This window comes from Emydura macquarii, unplaced genomic scaffold (genome assembly GCF_026122565.2).
Source record: "Emydura macquarii macquarii isolate MOO-44397 ecotype Brisbane River unplaced genomic scaffold, CSIRO-AGI_Emac_v2 contig_1253, whole genome shotgun sequence".
Taxonomy (NCBI): domain Eukaryota; kingdom Metazoa; phylum Chordata; order Testudines; family Chelidae; genus Emydura; species Emydura macquarii.
In genome coordinates, this window is record NW_027131390.1 from 36748596 (window position 1) to 36765946 (window position 17351).

At 44.2% G+C, this 17351-nt stretch overlaps 2 protein-coding genes and 1 pseudogene across 5 annotated transcripts in view; 1 reads left to right on the top strand and 2 right to left on the bottom strand.

Moving 5' to 3' along the window:
- Positions 1–234, bottom strand: part of ENOX2 (ecto-NOX disulfide-thiol exchanger 2) — a 149942-nt gene extending 149708 nt beyond the window's left edge. For all 4 annotated transcript variants that reach the window (XM_067548479.1, XM_067548477.1, XM_067548478.1 and 1 more), the window contains exon 1: positions 130–234. In XM_067548479.1, the coding sequence (XP_067404580.1) occupies positions 130–172 (43 nt within the window). In that variant the 5' untranslated portion in view covers positions 173–234. The remainder of the gene's footprint in view (positions 1–129) is intronic.
- A 285-nt stretch (positions 235–519) lies between these two features.
- LOC137154022 (centrin-2-like) lies at positions 520–6196 on the top strand. The gene is made up of 5 exons (XM_067549780.1): positions 520–656; positions 1185–1343; positions 3193–3321; positions 3776–3913; positions 5235–6196. The coding sequence occupies exons 1-5, from the start codon at positions 654–656 to the stop codon at positions 5319–5321; spliced, it is 516 nt and encodes a 171-aa protein (XP_067405881.1). The 5' UTR covers positions 520–653; the 3' UTR covers positions 5322–6196.
- Positions 6197–8492: 2296 nt separating this feature from the next.
- On the bottom strand, positions 8493–17248 carry LOC137154075 (glutamine amidotransferase-like class 1 domain-containing protein 3, mitochondrial; annotated as a pseudogene).
- Positions 17249–17351: the final 103 nt, after the last annotated feature.

The following is a 17351-nucleotide window of genomic DNA, read 5'->3' on the forward strand; positions in this document are numbered from 1 at the left end:
ACGAGACTCCAGCCAAGCCCCCTGCCTTCACCCCACAGAGCCCCGGCCCGGAGCCCCGCACCCTCGGGACGGGACGGGCCGCCCGCCGAGGAGAGGGGCCTAGGGTGCCTCCGCTGGTCTCACGCTCACCTGCCGCCCGCCGGGCCGCGCCGCCCCGGTACTCCGCATACATCCGCCGCTTGCCCAAAGCCTCCCGCCCGACGCCACCGCGCCTCAGGCTCCTCCTGGACCGCAACGGCAGCCCCGCCCCCAACACGCGGCACCGCGGCGACTCAGACTCCTCCTGGACCGCAGCGGAAGCCCCCAGTACGCGACGCGCCTCCCATTGGTCACTGCTTAGCAGGGGCGCGCTCTATGCCCCGAGGCATGCTGGGCATGGTAGTTCGACGCCGGTGCCACGCGAAGTCTCAGTTCCCTGCCCGGCGACCGCGGCTCCACTTCAGCCAATCAGCGCCGCTTCTGCCCCCCGAGACCCGCCCATTCCGCACCCCGGCCAATCGCCCTGCAGAGCAGTCTCCCCGCTTCCTGGCAGTCGCAATTGGAGACTAGCGCGGTTGCCATAGTAGCGGCCGGGAAGGCGTTAGCCAATGGGCTAGGGCGGAATTGTTGTGGGTCTGCGGCCCCCGCCGAGCGGCGGGGACTAGTCGGGCGGGATGGTGAGTTCGGCTGGGGCCGATGCGGAGCCTGCCCCGGGTCCCTGGAATACGTCCACACTGCTCAGGCTGGAGCCTCAGCTCCCTTTCCTCCACACACACGCCTACACGGCTCTGACTCGGGCCAGCCGCGCTCTGGACCCGGGTCCTAGGCCCAGCTGAGGGGCCGGGCTGGGGCACAACCCAAGTCCGCCTGTGACTCGGGTCCAAGCCCTGCCATTCGGCGACGTGTGGAAGGAGCTCAAGAGGCAGACCCACATCAGAAGGTCTGCATGGGGTAGTGGGGATGCATTGGCGCAGCTGTGAGACCCAGGTCCAGCAACTGTAAGCCCAGGTTTACAACGCAGTGTGGACACTCAAGGGCAGGCTTGGAAACACCGAGTCTGCAAGCTCGGGTGCTACAGACCAGGTCTATAGTGCAGTACAGACATACCCTGGGAGCTTCTCTGTGTGAGATGAGGGGGTATGGCAGACAGGCTGAGTCCCTCTTGCTAACCATCCATCTGCTCTTTTTCGATTAATGCTTCCAAGGCTTCCAGCCCCAGGAAAGCAACGGAAGGGGCAGCATCCCGGACAAAGAAGGTAGCCCCCAAGCTGGTGCTCACCGAAGAACAGAAACAACAGTTGCGAGAGGCCTTTGATTTGCTTGACACTGATGGCACTGGTACCGTCAATGTGAAGGACTTGAAGGCAAGCAAGAAATTACAAATACAATGTGTGCTTGTTCCAAAAAGGCCTAGGGCAGCAGAGGGTAAAACCCTGGGCTTAGTTTGTGGGGAAAAGCCAAGGGGGACATTGCCCCCTCCTCCCCCAAACAGCAAGCCTCAGGCAGGTGTGGAATTTGCCCTCCCGCCCACATGTGTGGCCCCATTGGCCTGACTGGAGCTGCCCCCTCAAATATAGAAGTCAAATTACATCTATGGGTAAAACAGGTCTAGTGCAGTAGCTTTCAATGCTAAAAACTTGTGTTTCAGAAAACTCAGGGGTTTGGGTCGGAGGGGTTTCCTCCAGCTCCATTCTCACTCACCTCACTGCTCACTGGCTTTCCTGTCAGCTCCCCCTTCTTCTCCAGCACCACTCTTTGTGGGTATAGCTGACAAAACAAATCAGGGACATTGATCCAGACACTAAGTTTTGTAGTTGTCAGGAGGAGTCTAAGGAATTTCCTTCAATTGTCATGCAAACCACGTTATTTCCTATTCAAATGAAAGATATCTTCTGTCACATTCAAATTTGCTGGGCCAAGATAATATAGTCTGTATAGCAAGAACTTTATTGAATAGTCCAGGGTTCCCAGAAACCAGGTGCTACTGCATAATATACTTTGTGTGATTCTTTACAACTAAAGGGTAGTACTGCAGTAAAAATGATATACATATTCTTCATCTTGTAGCCTTTAGTGGTGAAATAAATATTGTCCTAATCATATATAACGGGTAGGTGTTTGCAGGGATAGGATATTTCAAAGGCTTGGGATGTAGAGCTTTTCACTTTCAGATTGCTGGTTCAAATCCAACCCAAGGCAGTAGTGACTGAAAGGCATTGCCATCTGATGGCTGTTTGGTCTCCTTTGTGAAATAAATGTTGTAGAATCTCAGTCCTGGTATCCCTATCACAATAGAAAACCACACCATAAGGGGCATTAGTTGATCTTATTGGCATCTCAGCAGAGGTGCTGGTTTGAATGGACCATGCAGATTGAACAGGCTCAGATCTCCTAGCGGTAGTCCCTCCAGATAAAGCTGGAGGCACATTGGCAGGGCAGTTTGGCGGAAGTCTACATTGCCACAGTCCGTTCTGTATCTGTTTCAATGTTCCAAATAAACAGATTCGTCCTTCAGAGCTGTTGATCTGGCATGTTTTACCAACACTAAATTCTGTCTCTCTTTCATACAATATTAAAAGCACATTGTCAACTTAAGTCACACTTCTGTCTGAAAATGTGTGATCTACTTGTGTTACAAAAATCACCTAAGGTGAGTGTAATTGAAAAGGTTAGAGAAAGAAAAACATTTTTTCTATTTTTTCCTCCAATTTGTTTACATAATGCTTCTGATTACAATTTGAGATAGTCACTTTCACTCTTTCCCCTGTCTAGTAAGTCAGTTTCCTCTGTGTGTATTTGGGACTGTCACACCGAATCAAAGGAGAGAAAAGCATTTTAAACAGTGTGGGGAAAAATATTTTAAAACTTCAAAAACTGGCAGAGCAACTCAGGGCTTGGTGTTGTACAGTATCATTTGATGGTGCTGTAAACTGGATGCTTTAACTTTGAATGCTAAAAAGCAAATTTATAAGGTCAAAGACTTCAGGGTCTTGTTTGAAATGACTACTCCACATGCAGCACAGACAATCTGGGTCACCTGCTCTTTGTCATGCCCTTTACCTTGCTAGTATTTATTATTTGACTTGCCATAGCACCTGTAGGTTCCAGCCCCCTTTTTTCACCACAGTGTGTCTTGTGGTTTCAATTGTCTCTCCCTCTTTGCTTCTGTTTGCATTTCCCAGTGCATCGCCAGCTTATTTTCTATATTTGCAGGTGTCCATAAGGGCCCTTGGCTATGAACCCAAGAAAGAAGAGATGAAGAAAATTATATCAGAAGTTGATAAGGAAGGGTCAGGGAAGATCAACTTCGATTCCTTTTTGTATGCGATGACTCAGAAAATGGTATGTAAATCAGGTTAGCCACAAAAGTCCTGGGCATCCTTAACACTAAGGCTTTGATGGGAGTGTAGAGTACTTAGGACCCAAGAGAGTCCAGCATTTCCCATTCAAGAACCACAGAAACATTCTAATACCTACCTATTGTGCCATCCCTGACATCTGCCCTTTCCCTCAGTAGATCTAATCTGCCTCAATCCTAACTTGGACTACTACCAGGATATTCCAGTCTGGGTCCCTCATACTCTTTTGGCAACTTTGTTCATGTTTTCCTTATGTAATGAAAGAGAATGACATATGTAAAATACTGTAGTGGCAACAAATGATGGCACACAGCCACTTTTGAGTTCCAGAATAACTCTTAGTTTAGACTCTTAATAACGTGCATGAGAGGGGATGTTAGCGTGTTGGTGGTTCCCCTTCGCATTTGTATAACATTGTTCTGTGATTCTTTGTTAAGTCTGAGCCCGAATCCAAAGAGGACATTCTGAAAGCCTTCAAGCTGTTTGATGACAACGGAACTGGCAAAATTTCTTTCCAAAACCTCAAACGTGTGGCCAGTGAGATTGGGGAGAACCTCACAGATGAGGAGCTGCAGGTTTGTAATATACATCTCTTAGCCTTTGCACAGTGTTGACATGAGTCTTTGTTTCATGGAAGATTAATTTAACCATTAGGGGAACAGAGAAATGTTCTGAATCCATTTTACCCTCCTAGTGACATCTCCTTGTTGCTACTCTAGTTTATAAACTATGAGAGAGGATTTCTGCCTTCATCTGAAACATCAAATATTGGCCAAAGTTGGAGGTAGGATAGTGGATTTGACACACAAAGGATCTGCCATGACAAATTCTTTGCTACTTAATGAAGTTAAGCAATAATCATTCCCCTAATAAATGAACATCCCTTTCTTACCTTTTTTATTTCCTTTAGGAGTCTTTCCTGGAAGTTTCTCATTTCCAGATATCTAATAGGGGTATTCACTCTTTTTAGTTCCTATATAATGAATAGTGAATGCAAAATGATATATAATTTGTCATGGCTACATCTCATCTGATAAGAGCATTGCTTCATTTGTAGTATGTGGCTACTCTCATTTGGCTTTGCGATTCTCCTTTTTGCACCACTTAGACCGTGATAGTCCTTCTCAACTGTCCATATTTATATAAAAATCATCACAGATCAGTAATGCATTGTAAAGACTCAGCAGTTGGAATTTTACAATTGATCAAACTCCAGGAATTTAGACCAATGCACCTGGACATTAGCAGAACCAGTAGTATATTTTGTGACCATAGAATGTCTTGTTAATAAAATCATTACAAGAAATCTTTGCTTAATAACAAAATGGATAAGGAAAAATCCAGCTGGCAATCTTTTTTATCCCCCTTTCTCATTCTAACATATACAGCCCTTTTTCTTTGCTCACTCTGGGTGAGCATAGAGCTCAACACGTAAAAGGATTCAGGAGCATATGCACTATTTCAGCCACTTCTTAGAGCTCTTAAACTCCTACTCTTCACTGTATCATCGCCAGTGACTTAATGGAGTTGCAGTGTTCTGAATTAACAATGCTGTAATATAACAGAAACTTCTGCCCCAACACAGTATTACTCAATGCATAGCTTTACACAGTGTAAATGCTTTGAATACTTTGGGTATGAAAGCTGCTTGAATAAAGCCCTGATTGTGTTTCATTCCACTCCCCTCTCTAATCTGCTTTAATGTGCTTCTTCCGGGTGCAGTTTGCCCCTTTGTAGAGCTCCAACCCAAGATCTATGCATTATTTAGGTCTCATTTAAGCCCTATTTTGAGTGCTTTAGTGGTGCATAGACCTTGTGCTGAAACTCTGTAAAGAGGTGATTTCCATCTTTTTTAAGCGCATCTAATCTGGTCTCTGAATCCTTACTGTCCTGCAGGAAATGATTGATGAAGCAGATGTGGATGGAGATGGGGAAGTGAATGAACAGGAGTTCCTGCGGATTATAAGGATGAACAGCATGTAACTAGATGTTTCTCTTTTCTTTTTACTCATGTTTTTAATACAGTTGTTAGGTACGTTTGTTTTTCTCCAGCCTCCCTCCATTCTCCTGGGGTGAAAAAATGAGGGATCACCATCAGAATTTTTCAGAATCATGGTTACAATGGGAATTAATTACTGATTTTAGCTGTTTATATCCTAATGTTGGATTCCATTGCAGAATTTTTAAATTATCTCTGGTAGCTTTCTGGGTGTTGGTAAATATGGACTTGTTTATTGGTTGTTTTTATGTTCCAACATTAAAACTTCATTCCCCTTTACCTGCTTCCTAAAAGGCAGGGGAATGGACTTTCACGAATAACAGGAAATATTTTTCAAAATGTACTTAAGAAGGAGCCAATCCCAGAGACTGATCTGAGAAACCCAGATCAAGAAGTGTTCCTGGTACATCCTTAGACCCTGATCCTGCAGTCAGATCCATGCTGGTGGACCCTGTGCCCATGCAGAGACCTACTGACTTCAAAGGGGCTCCATGCAGGGATCTGTCTTTTTAGATCCAGTTGCAGAATGGGTCTTTATTTGGTCTGTAACATTCATATAGAAAGTGAAATGCATATATCTGAGAATTTTAAGTTGTAGGTGCTTTGATTTAGCCCAGGTGTGGGAATTTAAGTTTCACTTTAGCAATGGATGAATCCCAGTGCAGTGAGTTGGTATAGTAGATGTAATGCAGATGGTGGACTCTGTCATCAGCCTTCCTGGGTATGAAGCACACACTGATTTGTTGTGTTTTATCTTCTGGCCTAATTTTGCAGTCTGTTTTGGGAAATACTATTTTCATTTGTAATATCCTGGTGCTAATTACTTTCCGTATCCCAATAAAACTTGGTTATAACTTTTTCTCTTCGTGGATTAGTTTTCTCCTTTGGTTTTGACTCTTCATCCATTGCATGATATTCTGCCTAAATTTTCCCTTTTATAATTTCAGCCTATTGCTCCCTTCACAATCCCTCAGGGATTATCCTCAACAGTGAATTCTGATTGTATATGGATGAATTTTGGTAACCAAGCCCATTGCATTGTGGAACTCCTGCACCCCACTGAGGGGGATTGTGGGGGCTAATGGGAAAGCTTTCTGTATGCTAGAGAGTGTTTTGGAGAGTAAAGACTGTAGAAGCACAAGGTCTCCATACAGCTAGTTCTGGTCACTGGCAATTCCTTTAAGATCCATGCATAGCATCATGGTGTTTAATAGTAGGGTGTTTGGATGAGGCCTTAAAAGTGGAGTGTGGCATGTTGGGCATATGTCTGTGTCAAACTGTGAACTTCATTTGTTTTGCAAACACCATTTCTGATTGTAACCTTAAGTGCAGGCTTCCCTTTACAGTGTAACCTCCATGTTGGATTAAGACACCCACTTTGTGCTGAAACCCAGCCTGGCCCTGAGAAGGCTATCTATTCTAGACACTGTCCTGTTCACGTTGGGCTGTAAGATACTTCAAGGAGGGGTAACAATCAGAAAGCCATCAAAGTTGAATGACTCTTTTCTAATGGAACAATGGGTTTTCTATCAGTAGCGCCATTGACTTTGAATGACTGTCTATCCAGAAGCCTCTTGTGGGACTGGACCCTGGAATTCTTCTAGATGAAACACATAGGCAAAAAGAGGACAAAGATTGTTTTAAAAGTTGGGTGCTTTTCTGAGCCAGGGGCCAGACCAGCATCACACGCCAGAAGACCAGGCTAAGGAGAGTAAAGGCAGGAAGGGATGCTTATTCTAGGGATTCTTGCCAAACGCAGGACTGCCAGGAAGAGTGAGATCAGATGGGGGGAGGGCATTCACGACTCTGTTGTTTTCCAAAGATCTGTAACTCTCTAATGCTTTCAAGATTAAAAGTGTCTGTAGTTAAGAAATGCTTTTGCTAAGCTTGTGCTCCTTGCTTGCCTGCCACGTTGTCCCTGAAGGGTTTAATGAAGCTTAGGGTGCTCAGTGAGGTGGAACTCAGATCTAATGTGTGTGGACTCTTGTGGACTCAGGAGGGCTGAGGCACTGGTTTTGAGGTTAAGGTGTCAAAGCTCCACATCGCAAGGAAGGGGTGCAGACATAAGGCCTCTACTTGGGAGTGTGCCTTAAAGACCCAGAACTAGGAACAGTGGCCTAGCTCTGGCCAGACCCAGCTGGTGTAAGAGTACATGGGATCCAGCAGTTGAGTCCAGTCAGAACAGACTAGTGCCCCTCCAGGGTGGAGGGCTGGGCCAGGTTGTGACATTGAGGTCCTGTCTGCTCTGCATGGACATTAAAGATCTCGTGGCACTTTAAATGAGAGTAGAGGTTTGCGCTGTGATCCTTGTCCAAAATCTCCCTTCACCTCCACTGTGGTGCTGTGTCTTGTTTGCCAGTTGTGTCTTGCCCTCTTCCCCAGGGATGGTTGCATTTCAGAGGGTGCCATTTGCATCTAGTTTGCAAAGCACTCTAGGATCCTTGAGAATGCAAGTTGCTATATAAATGGAAACTATTTAGTTAGCAGAAAGCAACCAAAATTTCAGAAGCTTATCTACGTTTTTATCTCATGCTCAGCACTTCAAGACCAGATTTATGGGGGATCATTTTGGACCTGCTAAGTCAGGACCTCAATAACTGTGCTCTATATTCACCAGTTGGCTAAAGGAAATGAGATACCTATAGAAGTGCTTGCTACATGGGGATGTATGCTTGACCACATTCTGGGAGGCAAACGTGTGGTTGTATTATTTGAATCTGTTTCTATGAGTCATGTGTATATACATACTAGGTTTGTTTCCTGTAGCATAAAAGAAATCCTAACAATGGTACAGGCCCATTACTAGGTACCTATATACTAATCAAGTCACCCCTTAAGCTTCTTGCCTATCTTGTTTTCCCAGACCTTGTAACTGATAGTTCCCTCCATCCCCATTCTACTGGAGCAAGGGCAAAGCAATGATATCCACAGTATTCATTAATATAAATGTGCAGTATAAAAATAAATTCTGGTGTTCAATCAAACAGAGGTCAGCATATATAAAATGTTTGTAATTTTATTCAGTAGAAATGACATTTTTGATATGAGTAACGCATACCTGTAAATGTCTAATTATCAGTTTGCTGGGGTCTCATGGGGAATACAAGCCCTGCGGTGTCTTTCAAGGGAATCAAAGTAATCTAAAAATTAAATACTCTTTCCCAAACCTAGATGACTGAAATTGATTTAGAATAGGGCAAGTCTAACTTTGCCAGAGTGAGGAGGAGAATGATAGACTCTGAAGATGGAGCTTTGTACGCCCATTTTCTTGGGCTGGTTTCCAAGTTCCACAGAACAAGTCTAAAAGAATATTTTGATAGGAAAATGCTAGCTCTTTAGAGGTATTACTCTCTACATCCCCATTTCTAAGAAATTTCCAAAGTTTACATTTCTTCTCTCAGTGGAGGGCACCTGAACTGTTTTATGTTGGCATGTGGGTGAGACAGCCTTTTCTTTATACGATGGCAATGATGCATCATATCTCAGAAGGGGAAAAAAGCTTGTTTAATATCAAAATTCTAGGACTTTAGATAAACTGATGGACATTTCAGGTCAATTTCTCTGAGTCTTAAACAGTCCAGAAAACTCCTCTGCCATTCAGAAACCTAATGACAGTTGCTACATCTCAAGCCACTAGAAGCTTGACCTAAGCATAAGATGGTGATGCACATAAGTACTATTATTGCCAGTGCTTCCATTTAATTGTACAGGGTATCTGTGGGTAAAGGTGGCAAGATCGTGGAGATAAAGATGCCCAGGTGTGTCTAGAGTTCTCCCTTCTTGGTAGCTAGCAGTCATCCAATGACAAAGGGCCCAGTTTGGTTAGAAATAAGCACAAGGGCATAGGGAGATAAAGAGTAGTGGTCCACTCTCAGTGGCTGCTCTCCATTACTATGTATCTGAAGTTTATTGCAGAATACTTGGAGTGCCATCGTTTCCAGCGTGTTCTGTAGTTAGGCATTTAGGCAAGTTTCAGCACTTCTTTGATCATCTTTCCAATACCATCAGAGACCTTGTGAACGGGGGCGTTGCACATGAAGGCACTGGTCATCACCAGTCTGTTCTTCACATCCACATGAATCTCACCTACATGCTTGTTCATGTGTTTGCAGCCAAGTTCCTTCATGGCGTCTGCAGTCTTTGCATAGGGCCACCTAAAGGAAGAAGTGAGAATAAGCCAGATGTGTGTAGGTGACCACCACACAGAGGGACTCCACCAAGACCTTAGATGGAAAGGATCCTTTATCATTAGGTGTCCCACAGCAATAGCTAGGAGTCTGCCTTGCAAAATGAATACCCCTCAGGAATGAGGCCACTGCGTGGAAGCCAGAGTATACTGCTGCAGAGTAATTCCTCAGAGGTCAAAGAACTAAGGAAACTCTATATACTACCTCTCCCTCACTAACGTAATCAAAAAGCCTCACATTAAACATTAATACCCTACTGTCCCTTTATAAAGCATCAGGCAGACCCTCTTCACCAGGTACCTTGCTTGGGTTATTGACCAACACTTCTCAAATGAGGTTATTCTCCCCCAAACAGCAGTTGCCAGCATAGTACATTTCCTGCCACTGGGATAATTCAGCCACAGCTTTGAGGCCTTCCACTGCGATGTTCTTGGCCTGGTTAGTGGCAGGGGATTGGTATTGTGGCAATATGTACTATAAATGACATAAGTAGCATTGTAAATCAATATCCTGATGCCTTTCCTACCCTTGGGTTGTGAGGGAAGTAGACCAGTGTGCTACGTTGATCTCTCAGGGTCAGATTTTGCACCAGGGCTCTGTGACACTTCTCACATTCTTTGTCATGTCCAACCATCAGCTCGCAACCCAGGAAGACTTTGGCTGCCAGGACTGGGGTGATGCAGCACAGGCCAATGAGTTTCTTGGAAGCATGGAATGTCCTCACCACTTGAGCAGCACAGGGGAAGAACTGCACTGTCTCTAAAGTACTGAGGTGCTTAGCCACTCCAAAATCACCTAAGAATGGTAAAACAGGTTAAAAATGGGTGATTGCTTGAATGTAGGATTTTTTTTGCCAACTCAACTATTTAACTAAAATGCTAGTCAAAAAAACCACAGAGAACCATGGCATCCTCTAAATACTTGCAGCTCCCTCTTAGGCCTGGAATAGTTTTGCTGACATAGCTAAGTCAGTTAGGAGTATTTAAAAAAAACAAAATCACACCCCTACCAGACACAGCTGTGCTGGCAAAAAAAAATGTAGATACAGTTATAACAGCAGAAGCCTACCCTATTCAGTATAGCCTATTTAATTCAGGCAACTGGTATAAACTGTACTGGCAATAGAATTCTTTTGCCAGTATAAACTGCATTTCTGCTACATGGGTTTGCTGAGATAGCTCTGCTGGCATAGTTCTACTGGCAAACCTTTTCTAGTATAAAGAAGGCCATAGGCCTTACCTGCCAATTACCATCCAAAAGAAACTGCAAAGAATCCTCGTTGTCTCTAAACACAATTAATCTGGAGATGTATTAGTGCTTTATTCATCCACTCCTCATCCATTCTCTTATTTTTCTAAGATGATGTTGGCCAAAGAACTCCTAATTAAATCCTCATTTAGGGTCTGATCCTGTGCTATTTGAAGTCAATGGCCACACTTCCATTAGTTACAACAGATGCAGGGGTGATGAGGCTTTTCATCATTTACTCTTCCACTACCCCTCCGTGCGTCCCCTGTCCGTGCTAATGGATGTACCAGGTACATCTTGATGATACTGTCTACTAAAGTCAAGGAAGGAGAAGCATGGCAAGTACTGTGGAAGACCAGCAGTAGTGTACCCTAGCAGCTAGAGCACTGGAATGAGACTCAGGAGACCTGGGCTGTAGTCTTGGCTCTTCCACTGGTCTGTTGGGTGACCTTGAGTAAGGCCCCTCACCTCATCGTGCCTCAGTTTCCCCAGCTGTAAAATGTTCTTTGTAAAGGGCTTGAGATTTGCTGGTGAGAAGCTCTAGATAAAAGCTGGGTATAATTATTTCCTCCTCTCCCAAATAAGCACCTTCCCTTCTACATCCAGATCATGCCAATGGAGAGCTGCTCCCTTCCACTGGATCACTAAGGGGATGTCTACACATGAGCTGAGAGGGTGCTTCTCAGCCCAGGTAGACAGATGCACTCTACCGCTCGTTGAGCTAACACGCTAAAAATAGCAGTCTTCTCAGCAGTTCACACTAGCCTCTTGAGTACAGTTCTGCCCAACCCTCTGTGTACATTCCCAGGCAGCTAGCTTGTGCTTTCCTGGCCACACTGCTATTTTTAATCAGCGAGCAAGAGCAGAGTTAGTGCTTGTCTGCCTAGCTGCACTGCGAATCCACCAGAGTCCACAAACTGCCCTACCTGGTATGATCAGGGCATCAAGTTCCCTGATATTCAGAGTGGCTAGGTCCTTGATATTGCCTCTGGAGATTCTGGCACTCAACCAGCACATTGAGTTGGCTGCCCTTTCACATGATCCACCACATGCATCTGCTCTACACTTGGAGCATAGAACTCACCCTGGTACGGAAGAGACGGCAAGGTCTGTCATCTTAAGGCTCACAGCAGGGCACAGTTCCTAAGCAGTATCAGACTTTGTGTGTAGTGAATAAGGATGGTTTGGTTGCTGAGTTAGAGGGAATAGGACAGCAAACAACAGCAGCAATATTGCAATAGTTCTTAGCAACCATCTGAGCTCAAACGCCGACCGGTGACCAGGTTATTGATGTGATAGTGTGTTGTCACAATGAGACGAGAGGTGATTTGTTTTTTTTAAACTTGGACATTGGGTGGAATTTTTTTTTTTTGGCAAAAAATGCAGATTTGGTGAAACGCATGAATTCATGTTGACTGTAAAATTGTTTGTTTAGAAAAATAGTTTAATATTTTGAAGCATTTTGCTTCAGTGTTTTCAATATATAACATTTCAAGGTTCTGAGTTGAAATTACTTTTAATTTCAAATTTCCTTTGATTTTATTTTTAAAAATTCAAAAATGCTTTAAAATGTTTGAAGCTGAAACAAAACATTTGTTTTGTCAAAACAAATCATCTTGTTTGACCTGAAATGAAAATTTCAACTTTTTGATTTGCCAACAATTTAAAAAAAAAAAAAAAAAAAAAAAAAACTACTACTTGTTCTTACCCAAAACAACAATTTTAGGGGGCTTTTTGAAATTTCCAGTGAACCAAAAATTATTATTCTCTCAGATCTAAGCTGAACTAGTGTCAGGCAAAGAGGTAGAACTGCCCTCAGCCTGCTCATTCCTTTGAAATAAATATTACCTGAGAGACAAGGTGGGTGAGATAATCTCTTTTATTGGACCAATTCTATTAGTGAAAGAGAATCTTACACAGTGCTCTTCTTCAGACGTTGCTCCAATAAAAGAGATTACCTCACCCACCTTGTCCTTCTAATATCCTGGGATCAGCATGGCTACAACAATACTGCAAACAATTGTCACCTGAGGCTGTCCTAGCTAAAATTGGAGTCTGGAATTCTTGGCCCATGGTAAATGGGCTCCTTGTTTCACTACTCCCATGAATACTCCCAAACAACACGACTAAAATAGAGATCAAATTCTGCTCTTAGTCACACCAGTGTAAATCTAGGAAAACGGCTGAAGTTCCACTGGCACAAAACTGATGTAAAAACTGGAATGACTTCAATGGAGCTATACCCCTGCAGAGCTGGAATAGTTTCACTGGACTTAAAGGGGTTACTTCAGATTTTCACTAGCATAACAGAGCAGAATGTGGCCCACACTGTTTTTGCTTAGGCTGGGAGAGAAAAGAAGAGGCACCAACGCCGTCCTCCCCAAAAAACAACAACAACAGAAGCTGGAACCTTCTTCCAGCAAGATTGTTACAATTTGATAGATCCTGGATTTTCTTTCAGTTAGAAAGGTTTTCTTCTTGCTAAGGGAGGGTCAAAAGAGAATTTCCCTTGGTAGAAGTTCAGTACAGTACACTAACTCCCTACCTGTAAAGGAAAAAAAAAATCCTAAACTTGATGTAGGAAAAGTTATATCGGTTTCCTCCATCAGAGGGCTCCTTAGGTTAAGGGATGAAGATGAGACCCACAGCACTCTCAAAGAGTCTTTCAGTTTTGTGCAAGGGGGAGAGTGGAAAATCCAGGAGGGGAAAACAAGAGAAGAAAACACAGTTTAAGAGTGGGAGACAGACACTTTAAAAAAAAAAAAAAAAAAAAACAGGAATCGAGAATGTGAACCTTGAAACCTTTGGAATCTGATCCATAACTGCTATAAGACAGCATTGTTCCATTGGCTTCAGTGGAGCAACACTCATTTTCAGAAGCTGAGGATTGGGCCCATATTTTTCCTCTGCAGTGAGCAAAGGGTGATCTCCAGCAGTGTTCTTTCATTCAGCACTCAGACAATTTGGCTACAGTTGTTAATTCTGTATTACCAGTGTGTTGCTGGCTACTATGTTTTCCTGTTTCAGATTAATTGACCAGTCCTTACAGTGGATTCTGTTTTTATTTTGTGCTAAAAAAGCAATTTAAAAAGCAAGTGTGGCCACTTAGAAGAAACAAGAGTTGGAACTGCAGAAGCGAGCAAATGTCTATGCTAAAAAGAAGACTAGAACTGCAGGGTAGCAGAGGAGGACGTTAGGGAAATTGCTTAATTTACGTGCATACAGTAGAGTCCAGCCAGTCCTTTTTCTACTGCAAGAGTTATGGGTGCTAACGTGGTGAGCTCTGCATAGAAGAAGACAGATAGATAAATAAGACTGTCCAGCTGTTTTATAATCACATTGCCCTAATGATCAGATGCTGGGTGCAAGAATCTAGATGGATAGATAGTCTCTTATCTAGATTTTTATACTGTACCCACCAGCATTTAATCTGATCACTAGGGCAACGTGATTATTCTGGCAGCAACAGGAGCTAACCCCTAAGGAAACAACGACTTACTGCTCCAATGTTCTGGTGGCATCTCTTTGCTGTATTTCTCTGCCCCTTCACGCTCTCTCTTTCCCTTTCCCACTAAATGGGTCCTGGAAAGACAGGGAGGCACCAGATCCACGGGGAGGCAAAGACACTTCCAATGGTTTGGAGAGGTGGTGCAGTCTCGTGCTGGAGAGCCAGGGACTGAGAGTTAGGATGCCTGTGTCCTGTTCCTGAGTCTGGTGTGACCCAGGGCAAGTCACTTCCCCTCTTTGTGCTGGAGCTTCTCCCTCTGTAGCATGGGGGTTATGGTACTTGCCTATTTATGTAAAGTGCTTTGAGTTCCAAGGTTGAAAGGTGCCACATAAGTTAGTGCAAAGCTTTTTCCTTCTTCCAATTATATTAAAAGATGGAGGAGTATCCATTGCCAGTCAGCAACTGGGCCCTTGAGGTGTAGTCTTCCCTTGTGCCAATCTCGGAGTCTTCGAGCTGAAGTGGAGGCTGGGTGCAACTTGCAAGAGGGAGGGGCCAGCCAGTGTGGCTTTAAAAACAAGATGGCCTCTTTTGGTGGCAAAAGAAGAAGCTAGTGCTGTTGCCCCTCAGTATCCAACTCCCCATCCTGTTTGTCCCCTCCAGGTGCTACAGATACTGGATCAGGTGCAGAGGAAACACATGAAGGGCCATGCCAGTGGCAGTGCCCCCATGGCGGGCCAGGAGAAGCAGCAGAACCTCTCCCATGCCATCCCCAATGGGACACATGCTGCTGACCCAGGAGAGAGGACACTGACATCATTCACTAACAGTGCGTTAAAAGCTCTGAGCAACCCAATGACATGTTTACTAGGGAAGGGTTTGCCAGTAAGTGATGTGCACATAAAAATAGGGGATGGGAGAGAGATCCCTGCCTCTGCTGCAGTTAATCCACCCTTCTATGATACTGCTAAACTGCCTCTGCCTGGAGGTGATTTATAACCCAGGAATATACAGTTATACTTTTCATTTTTGGAGTCCACCCGATTTCACCAAATGCCCCCCCCCCCCCCCCCCCCCCACTGGAGAGATTTACTGACTCCAGACCCCTCTTCAAGGGTTTATTCTTCACACCAGAGATTACTCAGTTATATTCATGTTACTTATATTGATTTGTTTAGATGGGAACCCTACATGAAACAAGTGGTAAACCACCCACCCCCACAAAATAGACCTTTTCAGAGGCTTGAATCCAGTGGTGATGAGTGCAGAAATGCTGAGCTAGACAGGAGATGGCCCTGGGTGTTGGCACCTTCTTCCAAGATAGTCAGGTACCTAAAGTTTAGATACTTGGCTCAAAATGAAGATTGCAGAAGCTGCCGCAAAATGAAAGTAACATTGGTAACACTAATCACTTTATATAGAAAATGACCCCTCGTCTATCTGAGGCTTCATTCTCTGTTATATTTAATGCAAGGTGAGGATCATGTCTAGATGATCCCAACTACAGTAGCTTAGAAGTAGTGGAGTTTCAGAAAAGACCCTCCTTTCTGAGTGAATGATGTCACGCTGGGAGTGGAGCTGACAATATCTATGCTGCAGTGACATTTTTGAAGAATCAAATGTACTTTAACCTGAGAATGCAGAGCCTGATCCTTGTATTGTATATAGAACTGTGCAAATAATTGATTTTTCAGTTTGCTGGCCGAACCAAACAAATAGGGGGAAAAATTGTTTTAGTCAAAACGGACATTTCAATTTTGAGAATGAGATGTTTTGTTTCAGTTTTTTTTTTTTAAATGGAGGTAAATTTTGAAATGCAAAATTCTTTCAAATTGAAGACTCGGTGTTTCATTTTGAAAATGTCAAAATCAGACATTTCGGGTTTCTTTTCAACATGAATTCACAAAATGTTTTGGGTGATCCAAATCTGTGGCTCTAATTTTATATGCCTTATACTGTAATCTTGCACATTTGTACAGCAAGTTCCATGGCGCCGGTGCAGGTTTTAGATGGAGCAGTGGATGCTGAGCTAAGGGAGGTGAACAGGAGATTCAGACCCACATGAGAAACTGTGCACAGGATGAACCTTCACTGGATATGGAATTCAGCTGCTATTGTTGCTTTCACCTGCCCTTCCTCTTCCCACCAGCCAAACAACTGTTGAGCCTGTTTCTGATCTCACCTACACTGGTGTGAAGACCTGGTCAAACTCCAGCTAATGTCAATGGAAAGGGTCTTACTGACATCAGCGGGAGTTCGATTGGTCCTTGAAGCGGGAGTGAAATTCAGCAAGGCCCGTGGAATTGGAGCAGTATACATTAGCTACATAGAGCTGATGCCTGCTTTACTACTGGTCCTGCAGCCTTTAGTAACTGGTTTTCTGAAGCCCCTCTCCCCACCGATCCTCTCTGTTGAGCTCCTGGTCCAATGCTTTTGGGCTCCCCACTGTACAGTCAGCCTTAGTTCCATTGTGGGTTAGTTTTGCAAACAGCGAAGTGGAGGGCACTGGTTGGCACAGCAAGGGTTTAACGTGGGGGCTGGCACAGTTGCCCAGGAAGATGGGAAGCACTGTTTTAGTGCACATATGTTTAGAGTGCACATAACTTCTGTACTTCAAGGAATGCATATTCTTGTATATCTCCCTCTCCCCAGATTACTGGCACTTTACACTTCATTTCAGTGCTTGGTGTTTGTCTTTGTGTTGCGGGACTCACGTGGTTTAGGAAGAGGGACAGCAGAAGAGCAATTCAATCTACATATGTTTTGGGCTCCACCCTAGTGTATTCTCCCAGCAGAAAGAATTCACTGATGGCCTTTGTCTTGCAAGGAAGGCTAATCCGAGGGCGAGCCATCGTCCCAGAATAGAGCCTGGCCCCTACTCACCTGCTAAAATGAGTTCTACTCCCTCAGGTCTGATGTTGGTGTGAGCAAAGGAAAAGTTCTGCAGGCACACGAGGAAAGCACTGATAACATTTGCGAAAAGGCCCAGCACCAATGGCTCACTGTAGAACACGGCTGCAAAGCCCTCCATGCTTGCCATGACCTATCTTCCTTCCAGACAAAACAATGATTAATGTCAGCAAGTCACATTGCTAATCACTCTCTCTCTGTATATATATTGCTGCCCCTTTGGC

Coding starts and splice junctions, on each gene's coding strand:
- LOC137154022 (XM_067549780.1), top strand. Junction 1,344..3,192: donor TCAATGTGAAGGACTTGAAG/GCAAGCAAGAAA, acceptor CTATATTTGCAG/GTGTCCATAAGGGCCCTTGG. Junction 3,322..3,775: donor ATGCGATGACTCAGAAAATG/GTATGTAAATCA, acceptor TTCTTTGTTAAG/TCTGAGCCCGAATCCAAAGA.